The sequence below is a fragment of the Jaculus jaculus genome, chromosome 8 (assembly GCF_020740685.1).
Source record: "Jaculus jaculus isolate mJacJac1 chromosome 8, mJacJac1.mat.Y.cur, whole genome shotgun sequence".
Lineage (NCBI taxonomy): Eukaryota > Metazoa > Chordata > Mammalia > Rodentia > Dipodidae > Jaculus > Jaculus jaculus.
This window is the reverse complement of record NC_059109.1, coordinates 13,351,099-13,374,631: the sequence shown is the minus strand read 5'-3', so window position 1 is coordinate 13,374,631 and position 23,533 is coordinate 13,351,099. Positions and strand designations below refer to the sequence as shown.

Below are 23,533 nucleotides of genomic sequence, written 5' to 3'. Positions count from 1 at the left end.
ATATCTCAAATTCAGGCTGGAGAGATGGCTTAGCAGTTAAGTCATCTGCCTGTCAACTCTAAGGACCCATGTTCAACTCTCCAGATCCCACAAAGCCGGAGGCATACAGGTGAGGCAAGCACAAGGTCACACATGCCCACTGGGTGGCACAAGTGTCTGGTGTTTGATTACAGTGACTGAGGCCCTGGCATGCCAATTCTCTCTCTCTCTAAAAAATTAAAATTAAAAAAATTTAAAAGTTCTTTTTATTCAGAATTAGTGTTTCAGAGAGAAAGAGAGACCTGCTCTTTAAAAAGTATAATATGTTGGTTTAAGAGTTGTCCCTTGCAATTTTTTTTACTAATAACATTTAAATGTCAACAATGACTGATTGAGCTGACAGAAGAAATAAAAAAATGAATGAGAAGAGTCAGGCGTGGTGGCGCACACCTTTAATCCCAGAACTTGGGAGGCAGAGGTAGCAGGATCACTGTGAGTTCGAGGCTACCCTGAGACTCCATAGTGAATTCCAGGTCAGCCTGAGCTAGAGTGAGACCCTACCTAAAAAAAAAAAAAAAAAAGAAAAGAAAAGAAAGAATACAGAGATAAAAGAAACAGGGTTAGAATAATGTTTTTTTAATTTGCATACTGAATACATTCTGTTAGGACACATTAGTGCTGAGAATGGAATTCATTCAAGAGAATAAAAACATGGGCAACAATACAAATAAAAATTTGAATGTAACAAAGTGACAAACTGCTACCTTATGAAGTCAACGTCAGGAATTCCCTTTTCTGACAAGTCCTAGTTTCTTTAAACTTAATTGAGTCATGTGTATTTGGAACTGTCAAAAACAAAAAATGACCCCCCCCAAAACTCCACATATATAAAAATAGACAAAGCAAATGAGTATTAATGACTCATTTAACCATGAAAACAGTGACTAACGCCTAGAAACAGCTTAAGCCTTTGTTTTGTTTTTTGAAAAATTAACAAGGCTAAAGAGATGGCTTAGTGGTTAAGGTGCTTGCTTGTGAAGCCTAAGAACCCAGGTTCAATTCCCCAGAACCCACATAATCCAGATGTACATAGTAACTAATGTGTCTGGAGTTTGTCTGTAGGGCTAGAGGCCCTGGCACACTCATTCTCTCTCTCTTTCTCTCTCTCTAATAAATAAATTTTAAAAATAAAAATTACTGGGCTGGAGAGATGGCTTAGTGTTTAAGCTCTTGCCTGTGAAGCCTAAGGACCCCGGTTCGAGGCTCGTTTCCCCAGGATCCACGTTACCCAGATACACAAGGGGGTGCACGCATCTGGAGTTCATTTACAGTGGCTAGAAGCCCTGGCGCGCCCATTCTCTCTATTTCTCTCTATCTGCCTCTTCTCTGTCTGTGGCTGTCAAATAAATTAATTACAAAAAAAAAAAAACTTAAAAAAAAACAAAAATTACTTAAAAAAATAAAAACACTACCAACTAGCTTTCATATTAGGGTGACAATATTGCTTTTGTTTCAACAGAAGATAGTACTTTATATTTAAATTTACTTATTTATTAAGTAAGAGACTACATTCCACCCTGGACGGCATGACGGGAATCCAGTCTTCGGCACGCCTGGACGCTCACAGCAGCAGCAAGACGAGTCTCAGGATCATCACGAGGCTGAGTTAAAATACAAGGAAGCAAGAGTGATGGTCACTTTGGTAAGACAGGAAGGGTCATGCAACCTTGGCTTCTGGGACTCCATCCTTAGAGCAGGAGTGACCTCAGCACTCCTGTGCTCTGATGCCCCGGGTACACTTTAAAAACGTCCAGTGAGGGCTGGAGAGATGGCTTAGCGGTTAAGGTGCATACCTGAAAAGCCTAAGGACCCAGGTTTGATTCTCCAGGTCCCAGGTAAGCCAGATGCACAGGGTGGCACATGCATCCGGAGTTCGTTTTCAGTGGCTAGAGTCCCTAGCATGCCCATTCTCTCTCTCTCTCTTTTCCCCCACCCTGTCTCTAGTAAATAAATAAAAATAAAATCTTTAAAGATGGCTTAGTGGTTAAGGAGCTTGCCTGCAAAGCCTAACAACCAGAGTTTGATTCCCCAGAACCCACACGAAGCCAGATGCACATGTGTCTGGAGTTCCTGTGTAGCAGCTGGAGGCCCTAGTGTATCCTTTCTCTCTTTCTCTTTCTTTCTGTCTCTCTCTGTCTGTAGGCCTTTAATCCCAACACTCAGAAGGCAGAGATAGGAAGGCTGCTGTGATTTCAAGGACAGCCTGAGACTACACAGTGAATTCCAAGTCAGCATGGGCTAGAACAAGACCCTACCTCAAAATAAATAAATATGAAGTCGGGCATGGTGGTGCATGCCTTTAATCAGAGCACTCAGGAGGCAGAGGTAGGACGATCGCCATGAGTTCAAGGCTAACCTAGTGAATTCCAGGTCAGCAGCCTGGGCTAGAGTAAAAACCTACCTCAAAAATTAAAAAAAAAAAAAAAGGGTAGTTTAAGGTGTTTGCCTACAAAGCCGAAGGACCTAGGTCTGATTCCCCAGAATCCACGTAAGCCAGATGCACAAGGTCGTACATGTATCTGGAGTTTGTTTGCAGTGGCTGGAGGCCCTGGTGCGCCCATTCTCTCTCTCCCTCTTTCTCTCTCAAATAAATAAATAAAATATTTTTTAAAAAAATTAAATATTAAATGTCAGTGAAGGAGTGAGAGAAATGAGAACTCATTCTGAAAACCAGGGATGAGGGTTTGTGGGGAAAAAGCAAAATGCAAGAGGGAGGAAAGAGAAGCTTGAAAAAAGAAACAGGGAACAATTTGCTATTATTACAATCTCAGGAACTTTCCATGCTTGGGATTCTGTCTTTTTGAAGAGTAAACCCTACTTTTCATCCTGGGTCATTAGGCTTTGCAGGCAAGTATCTTAACCTCTGGGTCATCTCTCCAGCCCCGCCTTGGTTTTAATACACAGAGAATTTTACAAATTAGGTCCTACTCTCTTTGGTGCTTTGATCCTGTTTTGTTTTATTATGGAACTAAGATTCTCTAATGTCATCATGCAGCTTTTGAAAACACAATGTGAAAATGCCTGACCAATATTCCATTAAATGGACAAAATGATTTTTTTTAATATCTAGGCAGTTCAGTTATTCCAGATTCTGGGATTAGGCTAACAGAACTAAGACAAACTGCTTCTTAAGTCCAAGACTTAATATTTTTAAAAAAATTTTGTTTTATTTATTTGCAAGGAGATAGGAGGGAGAATGAATGGGCATGCCAGGCTCTAGCCTCTGCAAATGAACTCCAGAGGCATGTGCCATTTAGTGCATCTGGCTTTATGTGAGAACTGGGGAATCAAACCAAGGTCATTACGCTTTGTAGGCAAGGGCCTCAACCACTGAGCCATTTCTCCAGCCCATATACTAAATTTTATTTTATTTAAATTTATTTATTTATTTTATTTGAGAGAGAGAGAGAGAGACAGAGAGGCTGGTAGAGAGAGAGAATGGAGGTGCCAGGATCTTCAGCCACTGCAAACGAACTGCAGAAGCATGTGCCCCCTTGTGCATCTGGCTTACGTGGGTCCTGGGGAATGGAACCTGGGTTCTTTGGCTTTGCAGGCAAGCACCTTAATAGCTAAACTATCCCTCCGGCCCTAATTTTAAATTAATATAACATTGTCTTTTATTTAATATTTGACAGAAAACATTAGCACTCTGAAAGTTTGGGAAACGGAAGCGTAGAAAGGATCAAGATAGCACATACCTTAAACCTGCAAGCAGACCAGCAGGCATTATCTTCTTTGACCTCTTGAACCTCACGCCCATGATGGTGGCCAGGAAGAAAGCCGTAACTGAAAACCAAACCAACCCAGGAATTAGTGCCAAACATGTTATCAATGCTTGCTTGCAAAAAATAAATTGAAACCGTGCCAAGGTTTTTTTTTTTAAGTTTTTTAAAATTTTTTGTTGTTTAGTTTTTTTTTTTTAACTTTTATTAACATTTTCCATGATTATAAAAAAAATACCCCATGGTAATACCAACCCTCCCCCCCAACACTTTCCCCTTTGAAATTCCATTCTCCATCATATTACCTCCCCATCTCAATCATTGTACTTACCTATATACAATACCAACCTATTAAGTACCCTCCTCCCTTCCTTTTTCTTCCCTTTATATCTCCTTTTTAACTTACTGTGTGCCAAGGTTTTAATATAACAAGTCGTAATACTGAGAGTGATTTCCTTAAAAAGCCAAAGTGCTCTATTAAAACACCTTATAAAAGCTTCATCAAAAAGTTTCTGTCACCAGGTGTGGTGGCACCTGCCTTTAATCCCAGCACTCGGGAGGCAGAGGTAGGAGGATCACCATGAGTTCAAGGCCACCCTGAGACCACATAGTGAATTCCAGGTTAGCCTGAACTAGATAAGACCCTACCCCGAAAAAAAACAAAACAAAAGTTCCTGGGGGTTGAAGAGAGGGTTTAGTGGCAAATACAGTTGCCAGAAAAGCCAAAGCCCTAGGTTCAATTCCCCAGGGCCCACGTAAAGCCTGATACATGGGGGGGGGCACATGCATCTGGAGTTCATTTGCAGTGGCTAGAGGCCCTGGCATGCCCATTCTCACTCTATCTATCCATTTCTATCTGCCCCCCCTCTTAAATAAATAATATATTTTTTTTAAGTTTCTGAGTAAAATTCTGGCCATGGTGGCACACACCTTTAATCCCAGCACTAAGGAGGCAGGGGTAGGGGGATTGCCAGAGTTTGAGGCCAAAAAAACAAACAAAAAATTATTTATGTATTTGAGACAGAAACAGTATGGGGACGCCAGGGCCTCCTGCCACTGCAAACAAACTCTAGATGCATGTACCACTTTGTGGGTCTGGCTCTATGTGGGTCCTGAGGACTTGAACCCAGGTCATCAGTCTTTGCAAGCAAGTGCCTTCAACCACTCAGCCATTTCTCTAGCCTTACATTTTTCTCTTCCTAGCTAGATAAAAGAGAGCCAAGTATCCTGGGGTTAAAACACACAGGTTTCCATGGTTCCTGTGAATATTCTCTTACCAAGCCCAACAAGGGAAAAAGATAAACGCCAGTCTAGCTTTTCTAAATTATTTTAGGGTAGAACTAACTCTAAAAGCTATTTACGAATTAAATTGAATGGTGCAGGCTGTATAAAGATATTTTCAGGGGCTGGAGAGATGGCTTAGAGGTTAAGGCACTTGTCTGCCAAGCCCAAAGACCCGGGTTTGATTCCCCAGGACCCACTTAAAACCAGATGCACAAGGTGGCACATGCATCTGGAGGTTGTTTGCCCATTCTCTCTCTCTTCCAATAAATCATATATATATATATATATATATATATATATATATATATATATATATTTTTTTTTTTTTTTTTTTTTTTTTAAGATTTTTTTCAGGCCGGCCATGGTGGTGCATGCCTTTAATCCCAGCACTCGGGAAGCAGAGGTAGGAGGATCACTGTGAGTTTGAGGCCACCCTAAGACCACATAGTAAATTCCAGGTCAGCCTGAGCTAGAGTGAAACCCTACCTCAAAAACAAAAACAAAAAAATTTCACAGCAACTTGAAAACTATGTAAAACATACATTTAGGAATGAGAGAAGAAAATCTAGGAGTAATTCCATGCTTTTTCTCATGTAATTTTTTCTAGCAACATTTTTTAAAAATGCATACAAGGCTCCTTAAGCCCAGTTTTTCGCTTATTTATATACTTTCAAGGAGGACAGGTGGGAAGAAGAGAGAAAGATACAATGGACACCCCAGAGCCTCCAGCCACTGCAAACAAATTCCAGATGCATGTGCCACTCTATGCATCTGGCTTTACGTGGGTCCTGGGGAATTGAACCTGGGTCATTAGCCTTTGCAAGCAAGTGCCTTAACAGCTGAGCCATCTCTCCAGCCTTCTAGCAATAAATTTTACACAAACGTGAGTCAGGAGGCCTGGTAGAAGCATGGTACATTACTTTTTCTCAGGTCTGTCTAGAAGGGAACAATCACTGTGGTCAGTCGTGATAGTCACATGGCCACTAACATCTGATAGCATGTCTTCTAGTAAATTCAGTACATTACAGATCCATTCCTCATACCTGGTGTGTGCTTCGATTCAGGTGTCCCCCCTTACACTTAGGTGTTCTGAATGCTAGGTTCCCAGCTGATTGAGATTTGGGAATTAACGCCTCCTGGAGGCAGTGTATTGTTGGGGGCGGGCTTATGGGTGTTATAGCCATTTTCCCCATGCCAGTGTTTAGCTCTCTCCTGTTGCTGTTGTCCACCTTATGTTGGCCAGGGGGTGATGTCCACCCTCTGCTCATGCCATCATTTCCCCCTGCCATCGTGGAGCTTCCCCTCGAGCCTATAAGCCATATAAACCTCTTTTTCCCACAAGCTGCTCTTGGTTGGGTGATTTCTACCAGCAATGAGAACCTGACTGCAAAAGTAAAGTGGTACCAAGGAGTGGGATTGCTGCTAGACACCTGACTGTGTGGCTTTGGCCTTTCGAAGTGGATTTTCAAGAGGATTGTGGAAGGATTTGAAACTTTGGCCTAAGAGGTGCTGTAGGTACAGCTTGATGGACTATTCTGGTCACAGCTGCAAGACCTGAATCAAATAAGAACTACAGACTGGGGCTGGAGAGATGGCTTAGCGGTTAAACGCTTGCCTGTGAAGCCTAAGGACCCCGGTTCAAGGCTCAGTTCCCCAGGTCCCACGTTAGCCAGATGCACAAGGGGGCGCACGCGTCTGGAGTTCGTTTGCAGAGGCTGGAAGCCCTGGCGCGCCCATTCTCTCTCTCCCTCTATCTGTCCTTCTCTCTGTGTCTGTCGCTCTCAAATAAATAAATAAATAAAAATTAAAAAAAAAAAAAAAAGAACTACAGACTGTGAGGTTTGGCTTATGAGGGTAAGAAACAGCTGTGCTTGGACTGGGCTAGCAGTTTGTGTGAGAAGCTTGCTCTTATGCCCATGTCCTGAGAAGTTGTGCAGGGTTGCTTTGCGTAGAAATGAACTGGTGTGAGTAGAGGGATATGGCACAGAAAAAAATCTTTGGGTGAATTGCTTCCCATTCAGCTGCAATTGAGATTACAACCTTTGAGACTGGGCTAGCTGACCTGCACTGGGGCAACAGGAAGAATGTAGACTCTTTTGAAAGGGCCTGAGTGCTCAAGGAGTGTCCTGTTCTTCAAAGTCTGCTTTATTCCCCCCCTGGATTAACAAATTGGCACCCTACCCGGTATTGCGGAGTACAAGAATGCAGTAAAGACAGGGTCATTGAGTTTGCAACGTGGTCCTGTGTTTTGGAAACAGCTATGGGCAGTGTGAAGTGGGTTTGCTGGATGCCTGCATGGAGACCCCACGGGGCCATGAGGATGAACCGTGGATGGCAGTGGAGCCCCAGTGGAGATGCCGGGACCACGAGATGGCTGTTAAGGAAAGCTGCAGGCCCCGATGAAGTTTTCTAGAACTGTGAGTAGCCTAGCTGGAGGGGCGGAATTGGAATGCCAGAGACTTGTTGCTGATTAGAATTATCAGACTTGAGATTTGTTACTGGCTAGAGTTGTTGGACTAGAATCTACAGAGTTTGATGTTTGCCCTGGTTGTTTTAAATCTTTCATTGGTTGAATGTTTCTTCGCTATGCCCCAGTGCCATCTTCTGCAGTGTGAATATTAATCTGTGCCCTTTTGGGTTTTTTGAGGTTATTTTTTGGCATTATGGCTCAGTTAAAAGATCTTGGACTATGGGGATGTATGAACATCATTGCAATTGATAAAACCTATGGGGACTTTTAAAGTTAGATGAATGCACTGTATTTTACATCATGTATGGTTATCAGTTAATGGAGGTCAGGGGCGGAATGTGGTGGTTTGATTCAAGTGTTCCCCATAAACTGTGGTGTTCTGAATGCTAGGTTCCCAGCTGATGGAGATTTGGGAATTAAGTCTCCTGGAGGAAGTGTACTGTTGGGGGCGGGTTTATAGGTATTATAGCCAGTTTCCCCTTGCCAGTGTATGGCACAGTCTCCTGTTGCTATGGTCCACCTTATGTTGGCCAGGGGGTGATGTCCACTCTCTCATTTCCCCTGCCATCGTGGAGCTTCCCCTCGAGCCTGTAAGCCAAGATAAACTTCTTTTTCCCATAAGCTGCTCTTGGTTGGGTGGTTTCTACCAGCAATGAAAACCTGACTGCAACACCTGGCGAAAATGCCTTACTTACAAAGTGACACTTTGACATCCCGTCTGTCATTGGAGACGCGGTAAGCCCCATAGCCAGCCAGAAATCCAACACAAAGACCAGCAACCAAAGACGGAACTCCACCTTTGTGAAAAAAGAAGGGGATCACAAAGAGAATCCAAAATTGCAATGAGTTCATTCCATCACTTCAAATATAACACATGCATCTTCCATACATCAGGTACTGTAAGGAGATGAAGCCAAGTTAAGTATGGGCCTCTTCGTGCATAATGTGATTACGCCTCCAAGAGAAGGCTCCTTATGAAGATCCTCATACAAAACTGAAGAGAGGGCTGGACAGATGGCTGAGCAGTTACAGTGCTTGCCCGCGAAGCCCAAGGACCTCGGTTTGACTCCCCAGAACCCAGGTAAGCCTGATGCACATGGTGGCGCATGCATCTAGAGTTCATTTGCAGTGGCTAGAGGCCCTGGTGTGCCCATTCACACACACACACACACACACACACACACACACACCCTCTCTCTCTCTCTCCCTCATAGACAGATAGACAAAATATTTTTTTAGAAAAGGGCTAGAGAGAGGGCTTAGTGGGTAAGGCACTTGTCTGCCAAGCCAAAGGACCCAGGTTCAATTCTTCAGTACCCACATAAAGCCAGATGCACAAGATGGTACATGCATCTGGAGTTCCATTTGCAGTAGCTAGAGGCCCTGGCCCACTCAGTCTCTCTGCCCCCCCTCCCCCTCTTAAATAAATAAATAAAATGTTTAATAAAACTTAAGATAGGGGCTGGAGAGATGGCTTAGCGGTTAAGCGCCTGCCTGTGAAGCCTAAGGACCCTGGTTCGAGGCTTGGTTCCCCAGGTCCCACATTAGCCAGATGCACAAGGGGGCGCACGCGTCTGGAGTTCATTTGCAAGAGGCTGGAAGCCCTGGTGTGCCCATTCTCTCTCTCTCCCTCTATCTGTCTTTCTCTCTGTGTCTGTCACTCTCAAATAAATAAATAAATAATTAAAAAAAAAACTTAGGGGGCTGGAGAGATGGCTTAGCGGTTAAGCGCTTGCCTGTGAAGCCTAAGGACCCTGGTTCGAGGCTCGGTTCCCCAGGTCCCACGTTAGCCAGATGCATAAGGGGGCACACGCATCTGGAGTTTGTTTGCAGTGGCTGGAAGCCCTGGCGCGTCCATTCTCTCTCTCTTCCTCTATCTGTCTTTCCCCCTACGTCTGTGGCTCTCAAATAAATAAAAACTGAACAACAACAACAAAAAATTAAATAAAAAAAAAACTTAGGACTGGAGAGATAGCTTAGCAGTTAAGGCATTTGCTTGCAAAGCCAAAGGACCCAGGTTCAATTCCCCAGGACCCACATAAGCCAGATGCATGAGGTAGGAGGATCACCACGAGTTCAAGGCCAGCCTGAGACTACAATTCCAGGTCAGTTTGGTTCAGAACAAGACTCTATCTTGAACAAAACAACAACAACAAAAAGGCTGGAGAGATGGCTCAGCAGTTAAGGCACTTGCCTGCAAAGCCTAACAACCTAGGCTCAATTCCCCAGTACCCTCGTAAAGGCAGATACACAAACTGGTGCATGCATGTGGAGTTCTCATTTGCAGTGGCTAGAGGCCTTGGCTTGGCCATTCACTCGATCTGTCTCTCTTCTCTCCATCTCTGCTTGCAAATTACTAAACAAAAAATAATTAAAAATAAAAAAAGTTTTAAGCTTACCTCGCCGTTTATATCCCAAGATGCTTCCAAATGTCACAAGGGCCGCATAACCAAAACCAATCAGGTCCATTGGTGAGGGTGCACTTCTAAAGTCGGGGGGAAGGGACACATCTTTACAAAATAAAAGTTTGGGGGGGCATAAATGCATATAAAGGCAGTAAGTATCCCACACAACGTATGGAAGTTCTCTGGTCCACCGAAGAAAAAGGAGGTTCGGACATCAGCTCTTCTACCACTCAGCCACGGACCCCCATCCTCATCACACTTTGGGGGCACACCTCAGGTCGGTTCTCCTATGTGACCTTGTGGAGTGCTGTAACCTCCACTGTTTCCTTCCTTCCTCCCTGGGCAAGACTGCAGCGCTGGTCTCCTGGCTGGACTGTATCACAACCCGAGTTTTCACTGCTAAGCTTGCCATGTCCTCTTCCCCTCAGCGTATAAAGCCCAGCACACATCTCCTCAGTTAGATGGCTTAGCAGTTAAAGCATTTGCCTGCCAAGCCAAAGGACCTCGGTTCGATTCCCCACGACCCACGTAAGTCAGATGCATAAGGTGGCGCACGCGTCTGGAGTTCATTTGCAGTGGCTGGAGGCCCTGGGGCGCCCATCCTCTTTCTCTCTCGCTCTCTCAAGTAAATAAATAAATAAATAAATAAATTTAGATTTTTTTTTTTTTTGAGATAAGGTCTCACTTTGTAGTCCCAGGTTGCATCTTTTTTTTATTTATTTATTTGAGAGGGAGAGAGAGAATGGGCGCCCCAGGGCCTCCAGCCCCTGCAAACGAAGTCCAGATGCGTGCGCCCCCTTGTGCATCTGGCTCAGGTGGGTCCTGGAGAATCAAACCAGGATCCTTTGGCTTGGCAGGCAAGTGCCTTAACCACTAAGCCATCTCTCCAGCCTAGATTTTTTTTTTTTATTTACTTATCTGAGAGATGGGGAGCAGGGAAAGGGAGAGAATGGGTGGGCCACAGCCTCCAGCCACTGCAAACGAACTCCAGATGCATGCACCACCACGTGCATCTGGTTTATGTGAGTTCTTGGGCTTCTCAGGCAAGCGCCTTTACTGCTAAGTCATCTTTCCAGCCCTCACTCTCTAGACTACATCATCAGTCAAGTGGCTTCTGCCTCCTCGAAATTCCTTGTTTGTTGAGACTCCATCTTACAATTCTTTCACATCTGTGTGGTTATTTCTATTTCTATCTTCCCTATACCAAAGGATAGAAAATAGGTAATATGGATTTTGTTTGGGGTCACTAACTTTGCTGTGTCAGACTCCATTATTTTATTTCTTTATTTTATAGAAAGAAAGAGCGACCAAGGGAGAGAGAGGAAGAATTGACAAGCCAGAGCCTCAGCCACTGCAACCAAACTCCCGACGCTGATGCCACATGGAGGGCATGTGTGACCTTGTGCTTGCCTCACCTTTGTGCATCTGGCTAATGTGGGATCTGGAGAGTTGAACATGGGTCCCTAGGCTTCGCGAGCAAGCAAGCGCCTTAGTCGCTAAGCCATCTCTCCAGCCCAGACTCCATTCTGTATTACTAGCAAATCACTGAACACTGTAAGGAGCCTGGCACAAGGTTGGCTGAACGCCATGATGACAGCCTTCTGCGCATCATGGTTGCACTAAAGTCCACCCAGCAGTGAGGAGAGGCTGCACTGAAGCCCTGCCCTGACTACCCAAGGTGCCAGAGGAAGGGAGATGGGTACAGGCTGGAGACATGGCATGGGCCTCTAGTGGCAGCTGGCCCATACACCACAGCTCTTCCTACCCACGCTCCACCTGCCAAGTCCTACAGGGTGAAGGCAATGGATATGTAGTTCCTCAGCTTGTCAAAGTCTAAGATTACGGGTGGCATTTTGTTTGTTTGGTTTGGTTTTCTGAGGTATGGTCTCACTCTAAAGGAATTTGCCATGCAGTCTCAGGGTGGCCTTCAACTCACAGTCATCCTCCTACCTCAGCCTCCTGAATACTTGAATTAAAGATGTGAGCTGTCCCAACATGCTGGTGGCACTTTTAACTCTTTTAAAAATATTTTTATTTTATTTATTTATTTGACAGAAAATGGAAGAGGCAGAAAGAGAGAGACAATGTGCATGCCAGGGCCTCCAGCCACTGCCAACTCCAGACGCACGCATCACCTTGTGCATCTGGCTTATGTGGGTCCTGGGGAATTAAGCCTAGGTCCTTAGGCTTCGCCAGCAAGTGCCTAACTGATAAGCCACCATCTCTCCAGTCCTACCAGTGGTACTTTTATATCTTACATTTCTGTTTTTCTCTTTTTCTTTCTTTCTTTTTTTATTTTTAGAGAGAGAGACAAAAAGGGAGAATTGGTATGCCAGGGCCTCAGCTACTGAAATCGAACCCCAGATGCTTGCACCATCTAGTGGGCATATGCAACCTTGCACTTGCCTCACCTTTGTGTCTCTGGTTAAAGTGGGACCTGGAGAGTCAAACATGGGTCCTTAGGCTTCTCAGGAAGTACCTTAACCACGAAGCCATCTCTCCAGCCCATACCTTACATACATTTCTTTTTTTTTGTTTTTCGAGGTAGGGTTTCACTCTAGTCCAGGCTGACCTGAAATTCACTATGTCACTGTGTAATCTCAGGGTGGCTTCGCATATCTTGCATTTCTTATGTCTATATTCCTTCCATGCTAAAAAAATTATTTTGTACATACAAGGAATACTGTGTAAGGTTTCCTGCACAGTTTTTACCTATCTTGTACCTTTCTTCCATGGTGAAAACAATTATCTTTGTACATATGAAAAATACTGTATGAGGTTTCCTGCAGTTTTTCAGTTTTCTCGCCGTTCCTCCTTTATGTTAACCACTATAAATCACTGTCGTAACTGGTAAGAGACTGAATCAGTTAGATTACCAGCGTGGGGCTTAGCACATGCTGAGTACTCAATGAACAGCTGCTTTAGGCAAAGAAAGACACACGCCACATTTACACATGGAAGCTACAGAGCCGATCTCATAGAAGTAGAGCATAGCACAGCACTCACCAGAGCCTGGAAGGGTGGAAAATGGGACATGCGCAAAGGCCTGACTGTTGAGCACTTTCCTCCAGACTGAGACATCCCCTCATGGAGGGAGGAGGGAAGCGCAGGAGACTCGGGTGGTCAAGGAGCGCTGGAAAGTCTGCACTCCTCCCCAGAGTGACAGAAGCGGTAAACACGTGCTGAAGGTGGGGGTGCGTGGGGGGGGGTTGGGGGGATCCAACCAGCAGCCATGGGCCCCAACAACACAGCTTCTACAACTCCTGACTCTTCACCTATGCTGGGACGGGACTGTGCGGTTATTCCGCTGCCTTTAAGTCATCTGCACCCTTGAAAATGACAGCTTATCCACGCCCTGTGCGCAACCACAGTGAACTGACTAGTGCGCCAACCACGCGTTCGCCTGTTGTTCGTGCCCTGTCTTGAGTGAGCAGACGTGTATTCACATCTCCCCAGGAAAAAATGGTTCATACAACACTGGTACGCAACCTGTAGTGAGAAAGCAAAGGCACGTTCTCAAAATAGAATGAAATGGAAACCGGCTGTGCAAGGAGAGCCTGGTGAGAAATACAGGGCTGCACACTCACATCAGCCCGGCGAAGGACCCGCAGCTCCTGTCCTAAGGGCACAGGAGGCTCAACGAAGCATGTCTCACAGTCAGACTTAAACTCCACCAACTCAGGCTCACTTGCAAAGCCTGCTGGCCCCGGTTTGATTCCCCAGTACCCACATAACGCCAGACCCACAAAGTGGTGCGTGCATCTGGAGTTCATTTGCAATGGCAAGAGTCCTGGCCTGCCCTCTCTCTCTCTGCTTGCAAATAAATAAATAAAAATATAATAAAGCCGGGTGTGGTGGCGCACGCGTTTAATCCCAGCACTCGGGAGGCAGAGATAGGAAGATCACCTTGAGTTTGAGGCCACCCTGAGACTACATAGTGAATTCCAGGTCAGCCCGGGATAGAGTGAACTCTGCCTCAGTAATAATAATGAGGAGGAGGAGGAGAATTTCCACCAAGTGTTTCCTGGACGCAGTAGTGGAAGATGAATTGAAGGCAAAAAGGTGAATTAGGAGATGGCTGGCTGCATAAACTAAGCCAGAGCTTAGCTGGTATTGGAAGATGAAGTTGGGAGTTAGAATCAACCATCTGGAGGTGGGTGAGGCAGGTTTACCATCCTCCTTTTTTTCTTTTTTTTTTTCTTTTTCCGAGGTACGGTCTCACTCTAGCACAGGCTTATTGGGATTCACTATGTACTCTCAGGGTGGCCTCGAACTCACGGCGATCCTCCTACCTCTGCCTCCTGAGTGTTGGGATACACACACACACACACACACACACACACACACACACACACATATATGGTTTCTGTGCTCTCAGAGAAAATCCAGACAAAAGGCGATCACCTCCTTCTTGCTCCTTTTTCCAGGGCAGAGCCATTGCGCAGGCCCGAACCCAGAGGAACAGGAAAGGAACGGGGCGTGGCTGGGGGGGGCGGATGGGGACAGACCATCCCAGGTTCCAGCTCAGGTCTTTTTTTTAAAAAAGCCCAGAAAGCATCTCGGGTGCAATGCAGCAAAACGACGCACTGCCCTGCTTACAAAACCAGATGACAGAGCCCTCCCTGCCCAGTCCCAAGTCCTCCGAATTCTAAAACGCCCCGAGGTCTGTAACTTTATTACATGCCGACGTATTTTCACGCGATAAAAACGTAAACCTCCCCTTCAGCTCCTTGGGCATGAAAGACATTTTCAAGGTAAAGTCTAAGTGGTGCTGTGGTTACAACCCTACCATGCATTTTATTTTTATTATTATTTTTTTTTTTTTGCAAATAGTCCATTAGCCTCCCACATCACCCCCCTCCACCATCCCAGCTACCAGGTGGCAGGAAAGCAGGATTCAAGGGAGGCGCAGGAAATTTCCAGCAGGGAAGAAAAGCGCGCTGGGAGAGCAGCCTCCATCCGCCTTACAATCGACCCCCTCACCCTCCTCGGGTCCTCGGCGTTGCCTTCGCCCCCCACCCGCTGCGGGGCACAGAGTTTGGGGAAGAGGGCCGGTTCTCAGCCAAAGTCCCTGTATTGCTGCGCCTCCGCAAGAAAATGCGGGGAAGACGCGGCCAGGATGCCCAGCTCACCTGCAGCCCGGAGCCCCCGCCGCCGCCGCTTTCCCGCGAACGCTGGGGACCCCACTCCGGAAGCGGTCTCTGCGCAGGCGCACGCGGGCCCCACGGTCCCCCCGATTTCGCTGCGCCCCTCCCTCCACCCTGCAGCCTCTCCCCTCGGGCTCCACCCCGGACTTGCACCGCCCGGGAGAGCCGGCAGGTGCCCCGAGTCTGCCCCGGAACCCCTGATGCCAGTATGCTTAGCGGGGCCTTGCCTGGGAGCTTGTCTGACTTTACCCAGGGAGGAAGATTTTTTTTTTTTTTTAAGCAGGCAAGAAGCTCATCATAACATTTGGGGAACCTCTCTGTGGAGCCCCAGCAATTTGCAGGCTGTCTACAGATCGCCCCTGTTTCCGGCGGCGTTCGGAGAGGCGTGAGGTCTCGGATGTTCGGGCTCCGAACACTCAAGTTCATCCACACTTATGGGCTCTTGTAGGTGTGGCTGGGAAATCAATATCCTGATGTCTACACCGTCAGGCCGCGACTGACAAGGCTTAGATATCCAGGAATATCCACAGAGAAGCCTTGAGTTGTAATGCACTTTTAAAAATCTGGGCTGGAGAGATGGCTTAGCGGTTGAGCGCTTGCCTGTGAAGCCTAAGGACCCCGGTTCGAGACTCGGTTCCCCAGGTCCCACGTTAGCCAGATGCACAAGGGGGCGCACGCGTCTGGAGTTCGTTTGCAGAGGCTGGAAGCCCTGGCGCGCCCATTCTCTCTCTCTCTCCCTCTATCTGTCTTTCTCTCTGCGTCTCTCTTTCTCAAACAAATAAATAAAAAATTAAAAAAAAAAATCTTGCCAGTCCAGGATAATTCGTTCCCAGAAATGAACCTTACCTTGACTTGAAATTCTGCCTCCCAGTAAATCCTCCCTCACTCCAGTTTCTCTTTGTAGGCTGAATGCAGTGACTGCCGGCTTCTTTCTTATTTATACACGTCGTTCTCTTGGCTAAATGTGGGAATTGTCCTTGGGCATATGGGGGAAAACCTAGGTCGTTTCACTCTATTACAGTTCAGAAATATTAGAAGAGTCGGGCCTTTATGTCTGCCACCTTAGGTCCTTCTGAGAGGACCCTTCCTAGAGAATTAAGATTTCTGGGAAGATTGCCCTTTTCCAGAGATTCTGACCACAGACACCTGACATCGGGATTAACTGGCTAGACCAGCCACCCATCCACTGGGCTCACATAAAAATAAAAATAAAAAAATCACAAACTCAGTCTTGAGGTGGTCTTATCAAATCCCTTCCTGCTTACTTAGGCAAGAGCTCTCTGCCTGCCTTCCTTCTCTTAAGTTCCACTCTTACCTCCTTGGACAAGAGTTGTGTCTTTCTTCCTTCCTTCTCTTAAGCACCCCTTCTCTTAAAGCACTCCCTCATTGGCTGTAGAAGATAGCTTAGGTGTTTGCCTGTAAAGCCAAAGGACCCCAGTTCGATTCCCCAGGACCCACGTAAGCCAGATGCACAAGAAGGCACATACATCTGGAGTTCATTTGCAGTGGCTGGAGGCCCTGCCCCCCCCAAATAAATAAATAAATAACTTAATAGGTTGATATTGTATATATGTAAGTACAATGATTGTAATGGGGAGGTAATATGATGGAGAATGGAATTTCAAAGGGGAAAGTGTGGGGGTGGGGAGGGAGGGAATTACCATGGGATTTTTTTTTTATAATCATGGAAAATGTTAATAAAAATTTAAAAATTAAAAAAAATATTTTTTAACTTTCTCTTCAGATTTCCTCTGACATCGTGGTTCATTGCAGTTTCCTGATATCTTTCCATGTCTTCTCACAAGACTTTCAGAATCAAGCAATTCCTTGCCAAGAAAAAAAAAAAAAAAGCAAAACTGTCTCATTCCTCAATAGATTCTGATGCAAACTGGTAACAAAATCAGGTACAACTCTAAGAGAAGACACTGGAAAAGAACCAAGCTGGGTCTGTAAGGATTTGCACACTCAACAATTGATTCTACCAAATGGAACCAATAATGTCTACACTGCAGAGGTTACTGCATGTTAAATTGAAATTTTATTTTCTTTTCTATCAATCTACATGGATGTGTTGGTCCAAAAATAAATGTAAATCCTTTTGAAAAAAAATAATAATAAATAAATAAATAAAATATTTTATTTTTTTTTTAATTTTTATTGGCATTTTCCATGAGTATAAAAAATATCCCATGGTAATTCCCTCCCCCACACACACTTTCCCCTTTGAAATTCCATTCTCCATCATATTGCCTCCCCCAGAATATTTTATTTTTAAATCGCTCCCTCTTAAAGCTCTAAGCTATAGTAAAGTCTTTCTGAACCTCTCCCTCTGGTCTGTAGTAATTACTCTTCAAATTCATAAGACAAGAATGTGGAGACACCCCAACTTATCAGTGAATTGGCATATTGTAGTGGTACACTGGCAAGGAACCCCAATTCCTGATTCATATTGGTGCATTGGTGAAGACCCCCCCCCCAAATTTCTGTGCCACTGGGAATATCAGCATATGAAAGAATCTAACATATGCATTAAATCTTGTGAAACTTCTTTGCCGAATCTGTTCCTTGTACATACAAATATTTCAGGCAAGTAGCATGACTGTATCAAAGTCATGTGAAGTCTACATTGGTTAGAGTTAAATTGGGAGTTAATAAAGCCCTGACTTACAGGAGCATTGGTGGAAAGACACAGGAACATGGGAGAAACGGTGTCCTGAAGCTTGCTACTGAGTTCTCCCAGCTCTCCTCCTCACCTCCTGCTATGTCCACCATCATCTCATCCCAGCCTCCTCACTTCTCTCTTAACTCTGGAAGGACAAAACTAAAACCCTCTTAGGATACCTCATTAGCTCAGGGATAGGACCTGAGTAAACAACTTCCCTCCATACCTCGGAACCTGCCTTTATAATGTGTCTCTGACTACATGTTCTGAGCCTCCCTTCCTCCCTGCACATCAGTGTTCGAAGGTAGAAACAGGCACAATAAATTCCTAGTCAATACATCTCATCTAAACCTGAAAGTGCATCTCTTTGTAAGCAGGGGAAGTGCATACTTGCAAACACAGAAATAGGATTTTTCTTGAGCCAAAGGACCTTGTCATCTCAGCTCACAGGCCATCAAGCGACCACCTGCACCAAGGATGGGTGGGTCAGGCTGCAGCAAAAGGCGAAGGTACAACACACCTACTAAACTCTACCTACTCATAAAGCAGTCTACTCATGACTGATGGCAGAGACTCTTAGCTGCCATTCCATGTGCCCATCAAAGCGGTTGTAAAACATTGTAGAGAAATAAAGACATTTCAAGACATGCACAAACTAAGGAAGCACTACAGAAAACACAGGAGTGCTACATATGTAGGAGGAAGAAAGACTCAATCACAAAGTGCTCAGGAGAGAATAAATTCCACGCAAGGGACAGATGAACAAAGGAGAAGTTAGGAAGGATTCCATCATGTCCAACGTAGTAAACCAGCAACCCACAATATTAATAGGAGAGAGAAACAGAACAAACAATAATCTAACCAACTGAAAAAAAAAAATAACCAATACATTTCCAGAAAGCAGTAAGTATATCTTTTTTTTTTCCCCCTGAGGTAGGATCTCCCTGTAGCTCAGGCTGTCCTGGAATTCACTATGGAGTCTCAGGGTGGCCTCGAACTCACAGTGATTCTCCTACCTCTACCTCCTGAGTGCTGGGATTAAAGGTGTGCACCACCACACCCAGCAATCTTTATAATAACCTTGCATATAAACGCATTGAAAGATACAAAATGGCTAATTGGATTAAAATATCAGCCCCAAGTGTCTGTTATCTCCAATAAATCACTTCTCACTGGTAAAGACAGCAATAGACCAAGAGTCAAAGGATGAATCAATTCAAGTTGGTGCAGCTATTCTAATGATTAATAAGTATACTTTAAACTTAGAAGAGATAAAGAGAACAGCATATATTAATAAAGGGAATAATTCTTCAAGAATATGGACACAAGAGGTCAGATATATCTTGATGCAATACTGATGGAAAACTTCAATACCCCATGCTCTTTTTAGATGAGTTATCAGAACTAAAAAAAAAAAAAAAATCAATAAATAACTTCAGAGTCAAATCACACCATAGATCAAAAGAACTTAACAGATGCTTACAAACATATTCCATCCAACAAATATGGGCTGCACACTCTTCTCAATAGCTCATAGAACCTTATCTAAAATAGGACTGAGGAAATGGCTTGGCCGTTAAGGCATTTGCCTGAGAAGTCTACAGATCCCGGTTCAATTCCCCAGGACCCACGTAAGCCAGGTGCACAAGGGGCGCATGCATCTGGAGTTCATTTGGAGTGGCTAGAGGCCTTGGCGTGCCCATTCTCTTTCTCTCTATCAAATAAATAAGTAAATAAATAAATATTTAAAAGACAGTTTTAAAATAGGCTACATTCTATAGAACAAATAAGCCTTAACAACTACAAAAGAATCAAAATAATTTTTGTGCCTTAATAGATCAGTTTTGGCTGGGTGGTAGAATCTCTCTTTAGCTCAGGCTGACTTGAAGTTCACTATGTAGTCTCCGGCTGGCCTTGAACTCATGACAATCCTCCTACCTCTGCCTCCTGAGTTAGAATAAAAGGTGTGTGCCATCACATCCATCCAAATATATATATGTATTTGTTTTGTTTTGTTTGAGGTAGGGCCTCACTCTGGCTCAAGTGAACCTGGAATTAGCTATGTAGTTTCAGGGTGTCCTCAAACTCACGGCAATCCTCCTACCTCTGCCTCCTGAGTGCTGGGGTTAAAGGCATGTGCCACCATGCTCAGCTAGATCATATTTTAATAAAGTTAGAAATCAATACCAAATAAAGAAACTACACAAATACTTGGAAACTGAACAATATATCTTTTTTAAAAAATATTTTTATTTATTTATCTGCAAGCAGAGAGAGAGGGGCAATGAGGGAGAGAAAGAGAATGGCTATAACAGGGCCTATTTCTACTGAAAACCAATTCCAGATGTATATACCACTTTGTGTAAATGGCTTTATGTGGGTACTGGGGAATCAGACCAGACCAAACACAGGCTTTGGAAGCAAACACCTTTGAACATTGAACCATCTCTCCAGCCCAACAATATATCTTTCAATGACCAGTGAGTCATGGAAGAAATCAGGAAATGAAACTTTTAAAATTCCTAGAATGAAATGAAAATGAAAACACAATTTACCAGAACCCTTGAAATATATCTAAGACAGAGTTAACAAGAAAACATATAGTTGCATGTGTCTACCTTTAAAATTCAGAAATATAGGCTAGGGAGATGGCTTAGCAGTTAAGGTACTTGCTTGCAAAGCCTAAGGACCCATGTTCGACTCTCCAGATCCCATGTTAGCCAGACTCACAAAGGTGAGGCAAGTGCAAGGTCACACATGCCCACTAGGTGGTGCAAGTGCCTGGAGTTCTATTGCAGTGGCTGAGGCCCTGGTGTGCTGATTCTCTCTCTCTCTGTAAAAATAAAAAAATAAGAAAAAAAAATTAAATCAATGCAAGGTATAACAAAGACCTGAAACTCTGAAGTTTCAATGAGAAAATGCAGGAAAAGCACAGGAGATATAGTCAAGAAAGGAAGAAAGGAAGAAAGGAAGAAAGCAAGAAAGCAAGAAAGCAAGAAAGCAAGAAAGCAAGAAAGCAAGAAAGCAAGAAAGCAAGAAAGCAAGAAAGCAAGAAAGCAAGAAAGAAAGAAAGAAAGAAAGAAAGAAAGAAAGAAAGAGGGAGAAAGAGAGAAAGATGGAGGGAGGGAGGGAGGGAGGGAGGGAGGGAGGAAGGAAGGAGAAAGGGAGTACTGGGCAGAAGTAATCTATGGACAGGGCTAATGGTGCACCCAGAAGCCATAATTTGAAAAATTTCAATGTCAGGATGGGATACCTTTCAGTGAGTTATTGGCCAAGGAGACCCCTGATGCCCCCAAAACATTACTGGCCATTGCCAAAGCTCTTGGCTGTCCACCAGAACCAGATAGTAAGAAAATCAATCCGGAACTGAGCTCAAAACCTCTTGCTGTTCACTAGCTGTCAGAATGCTGGAAGGAGCTATGCAGCACAAAGCCTTTTGGGGGAAAGAAGTCATCAACGGTGTTCAACCAGCAGTGGACACTGCAAGCCTTAAGACTGGACAACCAGGACAAATGTGCCAACTGGTGCAATAGTGGCACGTCTGTTATGGAGAAAACCAGCTTCTCTCTAATTGGACCAGAGGCCTGCTCCATGGGAGGGAATGCTCGCCTGGTACTGAAAACCTAGTCAAAAGTCTATGGCGGGAGAGGTCATGAGTCCTAGGAGACTATTCATTGCTGTTGTCTGGCTAAATGTATATATTATGCCCACCAAACTGTCCTCTAAGCACATTCGTATGTGCTTAGAGGAAACGGAACCAGCCTAGGTGCCAACCAAAGAAATGTGCTAATATACACAGTAGAATGTTTTGGTGTATATTAGGACTAATTAAAGAGATTTTTCCTACACGGTAAAAAATGACATATTTCTTTTTATGATACAGAACAATATGTTCACTCTTTTAATCATACTTCTTGGAATTGCCTGTCACCCTAAGGTCATCATTTTCATTCATGTAGTCACAAAAGTTGGCCAAGTGTAAAATCTGCTCTGACCTGAAGCTCTGCTCTCCTCCAGTCCACGTTACACGCACTCTTTGTGTCTGTACAATGTATTACATCAGACTAAATATACTCTTAACAAATGTAAGCACAGAGTACTTAGGACTTAACTTACTAGAAACACCATGCGTTTTGACTTTTTTCTAGGAATTTGTTTTTATTTCCCCAAACATGTCCACCCACTTTATGTCCACTGGCTTGCTTCGACTGACGTGCTGTTTGTCAATCAGGAATCTGCATCTAGGAACTCATCATAGAGGCTATCCATGCTATCCTTTGCTTCCCAATACTTTGAAGCATGCTGGATATCACACAAGTTAAACATTTTCTTGGGGGAGAATCTGGGTTTATGGCACAGAGGTGCTGTACAGAAAATTCCTCACAATTGAAATATTCCCTGCCAAAGAGAGGAGGGAGTCAAAAGGTCAATGAGTCTGGGAAAACTGAAACTTAAAAGGTCACAGGAACACTGCTCGAAATTATAGAAGCAGTAAAACAACTGTTGAAGGCAAGACTCTGACCAGTGCTGTGTGACAATATTTTCTGAATTAAAGCATTCCCGCCCATGGGCTGGAGAGACAGCTTAGCAATTAAGGTGCTTGCAAAGCCAAAGGACCCAGACCCACGTAAGCCAGATGCATAAGGTGGCTCACACGTCTGGAGTTAGTTTGCAGTGGCTGGATGCCCTAGCATGCCCATTCTCTCTCTTTCTCTCTACCTGCCTCTTCCCGCCCTCCTCATAAATAAATAAAAATAAAATATTTTTAAAATTCCCTTCTGGGATGGGGAGGCTCAGTAGACTCAGGAGGTCATCAAGTTTTCGAAAAAGTTTGCAAGATCCTTCCTGTTGCAATTACTTTTTCCCTTTTTTTAAAAAACATTTTTGTTTATTTTTTAAATCTATTTATTTGAGATCGACAGACAGACAAAAAGAGAAGGAGGCAGAGAGGGAGAGAATGGCTGTGCCAGGGCCTCCAGCCACTGCAGATGAACTCCACAAGCATGTGCCACCTTGTGCATCTGGCTTACATGGGTCCTGGGGAATACGAAGCTCGAGCCAGGATCCTTAGGCTTCACAGGTAAGTGCTTAACTGCTAAGCCATCTCTCCAGCCTTACTTTTTCCCTTCTGAGATAAACATCTGGCAAGAAGCAGCTTATGGGAGGAAGGATTTACTTGGGGCTCACAAGTTCATCATGGTGGAAGGGGAAGCTCCCCATGGTGGGAGAACCTGGCTCACTCCGCTCACATCCCTAGTGGAGAGACAATCGCTGGAGCTCAAGTTGCCTCTCTGTACACCTGGTAGGGCTGGACTCAAGATCTGCCCCAGTGACACACCTTCTCCAGCAGGGCTCCACCTGTAGGAAACTTTTCTTCCCCTGGTTTTTCAAGGTCAGGTCTTACTTTAGTCCAGGTTGACCTGGAATTCACTATGTAGTTTCAATTCAAACTCATGGCAATCCTCCTACCTTTGCCACCTGGGATTAAAGGCATGCTCCATCATGCCTGGCTTCCAAGTAGGAAACTTAATCAAAAACACTTGAGTCTGGGCTGGAGTGATGGCTTAGTGGGTAAGACACTTGCTGGTAAAGCCAAAAGACCAAGGTTTTGTTTCCCCAGGATCCATGTAAGCCAGATGTACAAGATGGCACATGTGTCTGGAGTTTATTTGCAGCGGCTAAAGGTCCTGGTGTGTCCATTCTCTCCCTATATCCCTCCTTCTCTCTCTTTCTCAAATAAAATAAAATTAAAAAAAAAAACACCTAAGTCTATGAGAAACATACATTTGCATTCAAATCACCAC

General features: G+C 44.5%; 1 protein-coding gene and 1 pseudogene across 3 annotated transcripts; one reads left to right on the top strand and one right to left on the bottom strand.

The window, feature by feature from the left end:
• Nucleotides 1–1,514: 1,514 nt before the first annotated feature.
• On the bottom strand, nt 1,515–16,030 carry Tmem14a (transmembrane protein 14A). Of its 3 annotated transcripts, XM_045157293.1 has the most exons (6): nt 15,053–15,101; nt 12,927–13,409; nt 9,915–10,000; nt 8,211–8,312; nt 3,738–3,825; nt 1,515–1,640 (listed from the first exon to the last, which is right to left on the bottom strand). In XM_045157293.1, the coding sequence occupies exons 3-6, from the start codon at nt 9,982–9,984 to the stop codon at nt 1,601–1,603; spliced, it is 300 nt and encodes a 99-aa protein (XP_045013228.1). In that variant the 5' UTR covers nt 9,985–10,000; nt 12,927–13,409; nt 15,053–15,101; the 3' UTR covers nt 1,515–1,600. The 3 variants fall into 3 exon arrangements, with proteins under 3 accessions (XP_045013228.1, XP_045013229.1, XP_045013227.1); XM_045157294.1 differs by lacking the exons at nt 12,927–13,409; nt 15,053–15,101 and adding an exon at nt 15,914–16,030; XM_045157292.1 differs by lacking the exon at nt 12,927–13,409 and having other exon boundaries at nt 15,053–15,118.
• Nucleotides 16,031–16,857: 827 nt separating this feature from the next.
• Nucleotides 16,858–17,020, top strand: LOC101596557 (annotated as a pseudogene).
• Nucleotides 17,021–23,533: the final 6,513 nt, after the last annotated feature.

What these genes read in the sequence shown, in the direction of transcription:
- Tmem14a (XM_045157294.1), bottom strand. Translation starts at nt 9,984, where the DNA reads ATGGACCTGATTGGTTTTGGTTATGCGGCCCTTGTGACATTTGGAAGC. An exon ending in CTTGGGATATAAACGGCGAG is followed by an intron (nt 8,313 to 9,914) that starts GTAAGCTTAAAA and finishes TTTTTCACAAAG; the next exon opens with GTGGAGTTCCGTCTTTGGTT. An exon ending in GGATGTCAAAGTGTCACTTT is followed by an intron (nt 3,826 to 8,210) that starts GTAAGTAAGGCA and finishes TTTGGTTTTCAG; the next exon opens with TTACGGCTTTCTTCCTGGCC.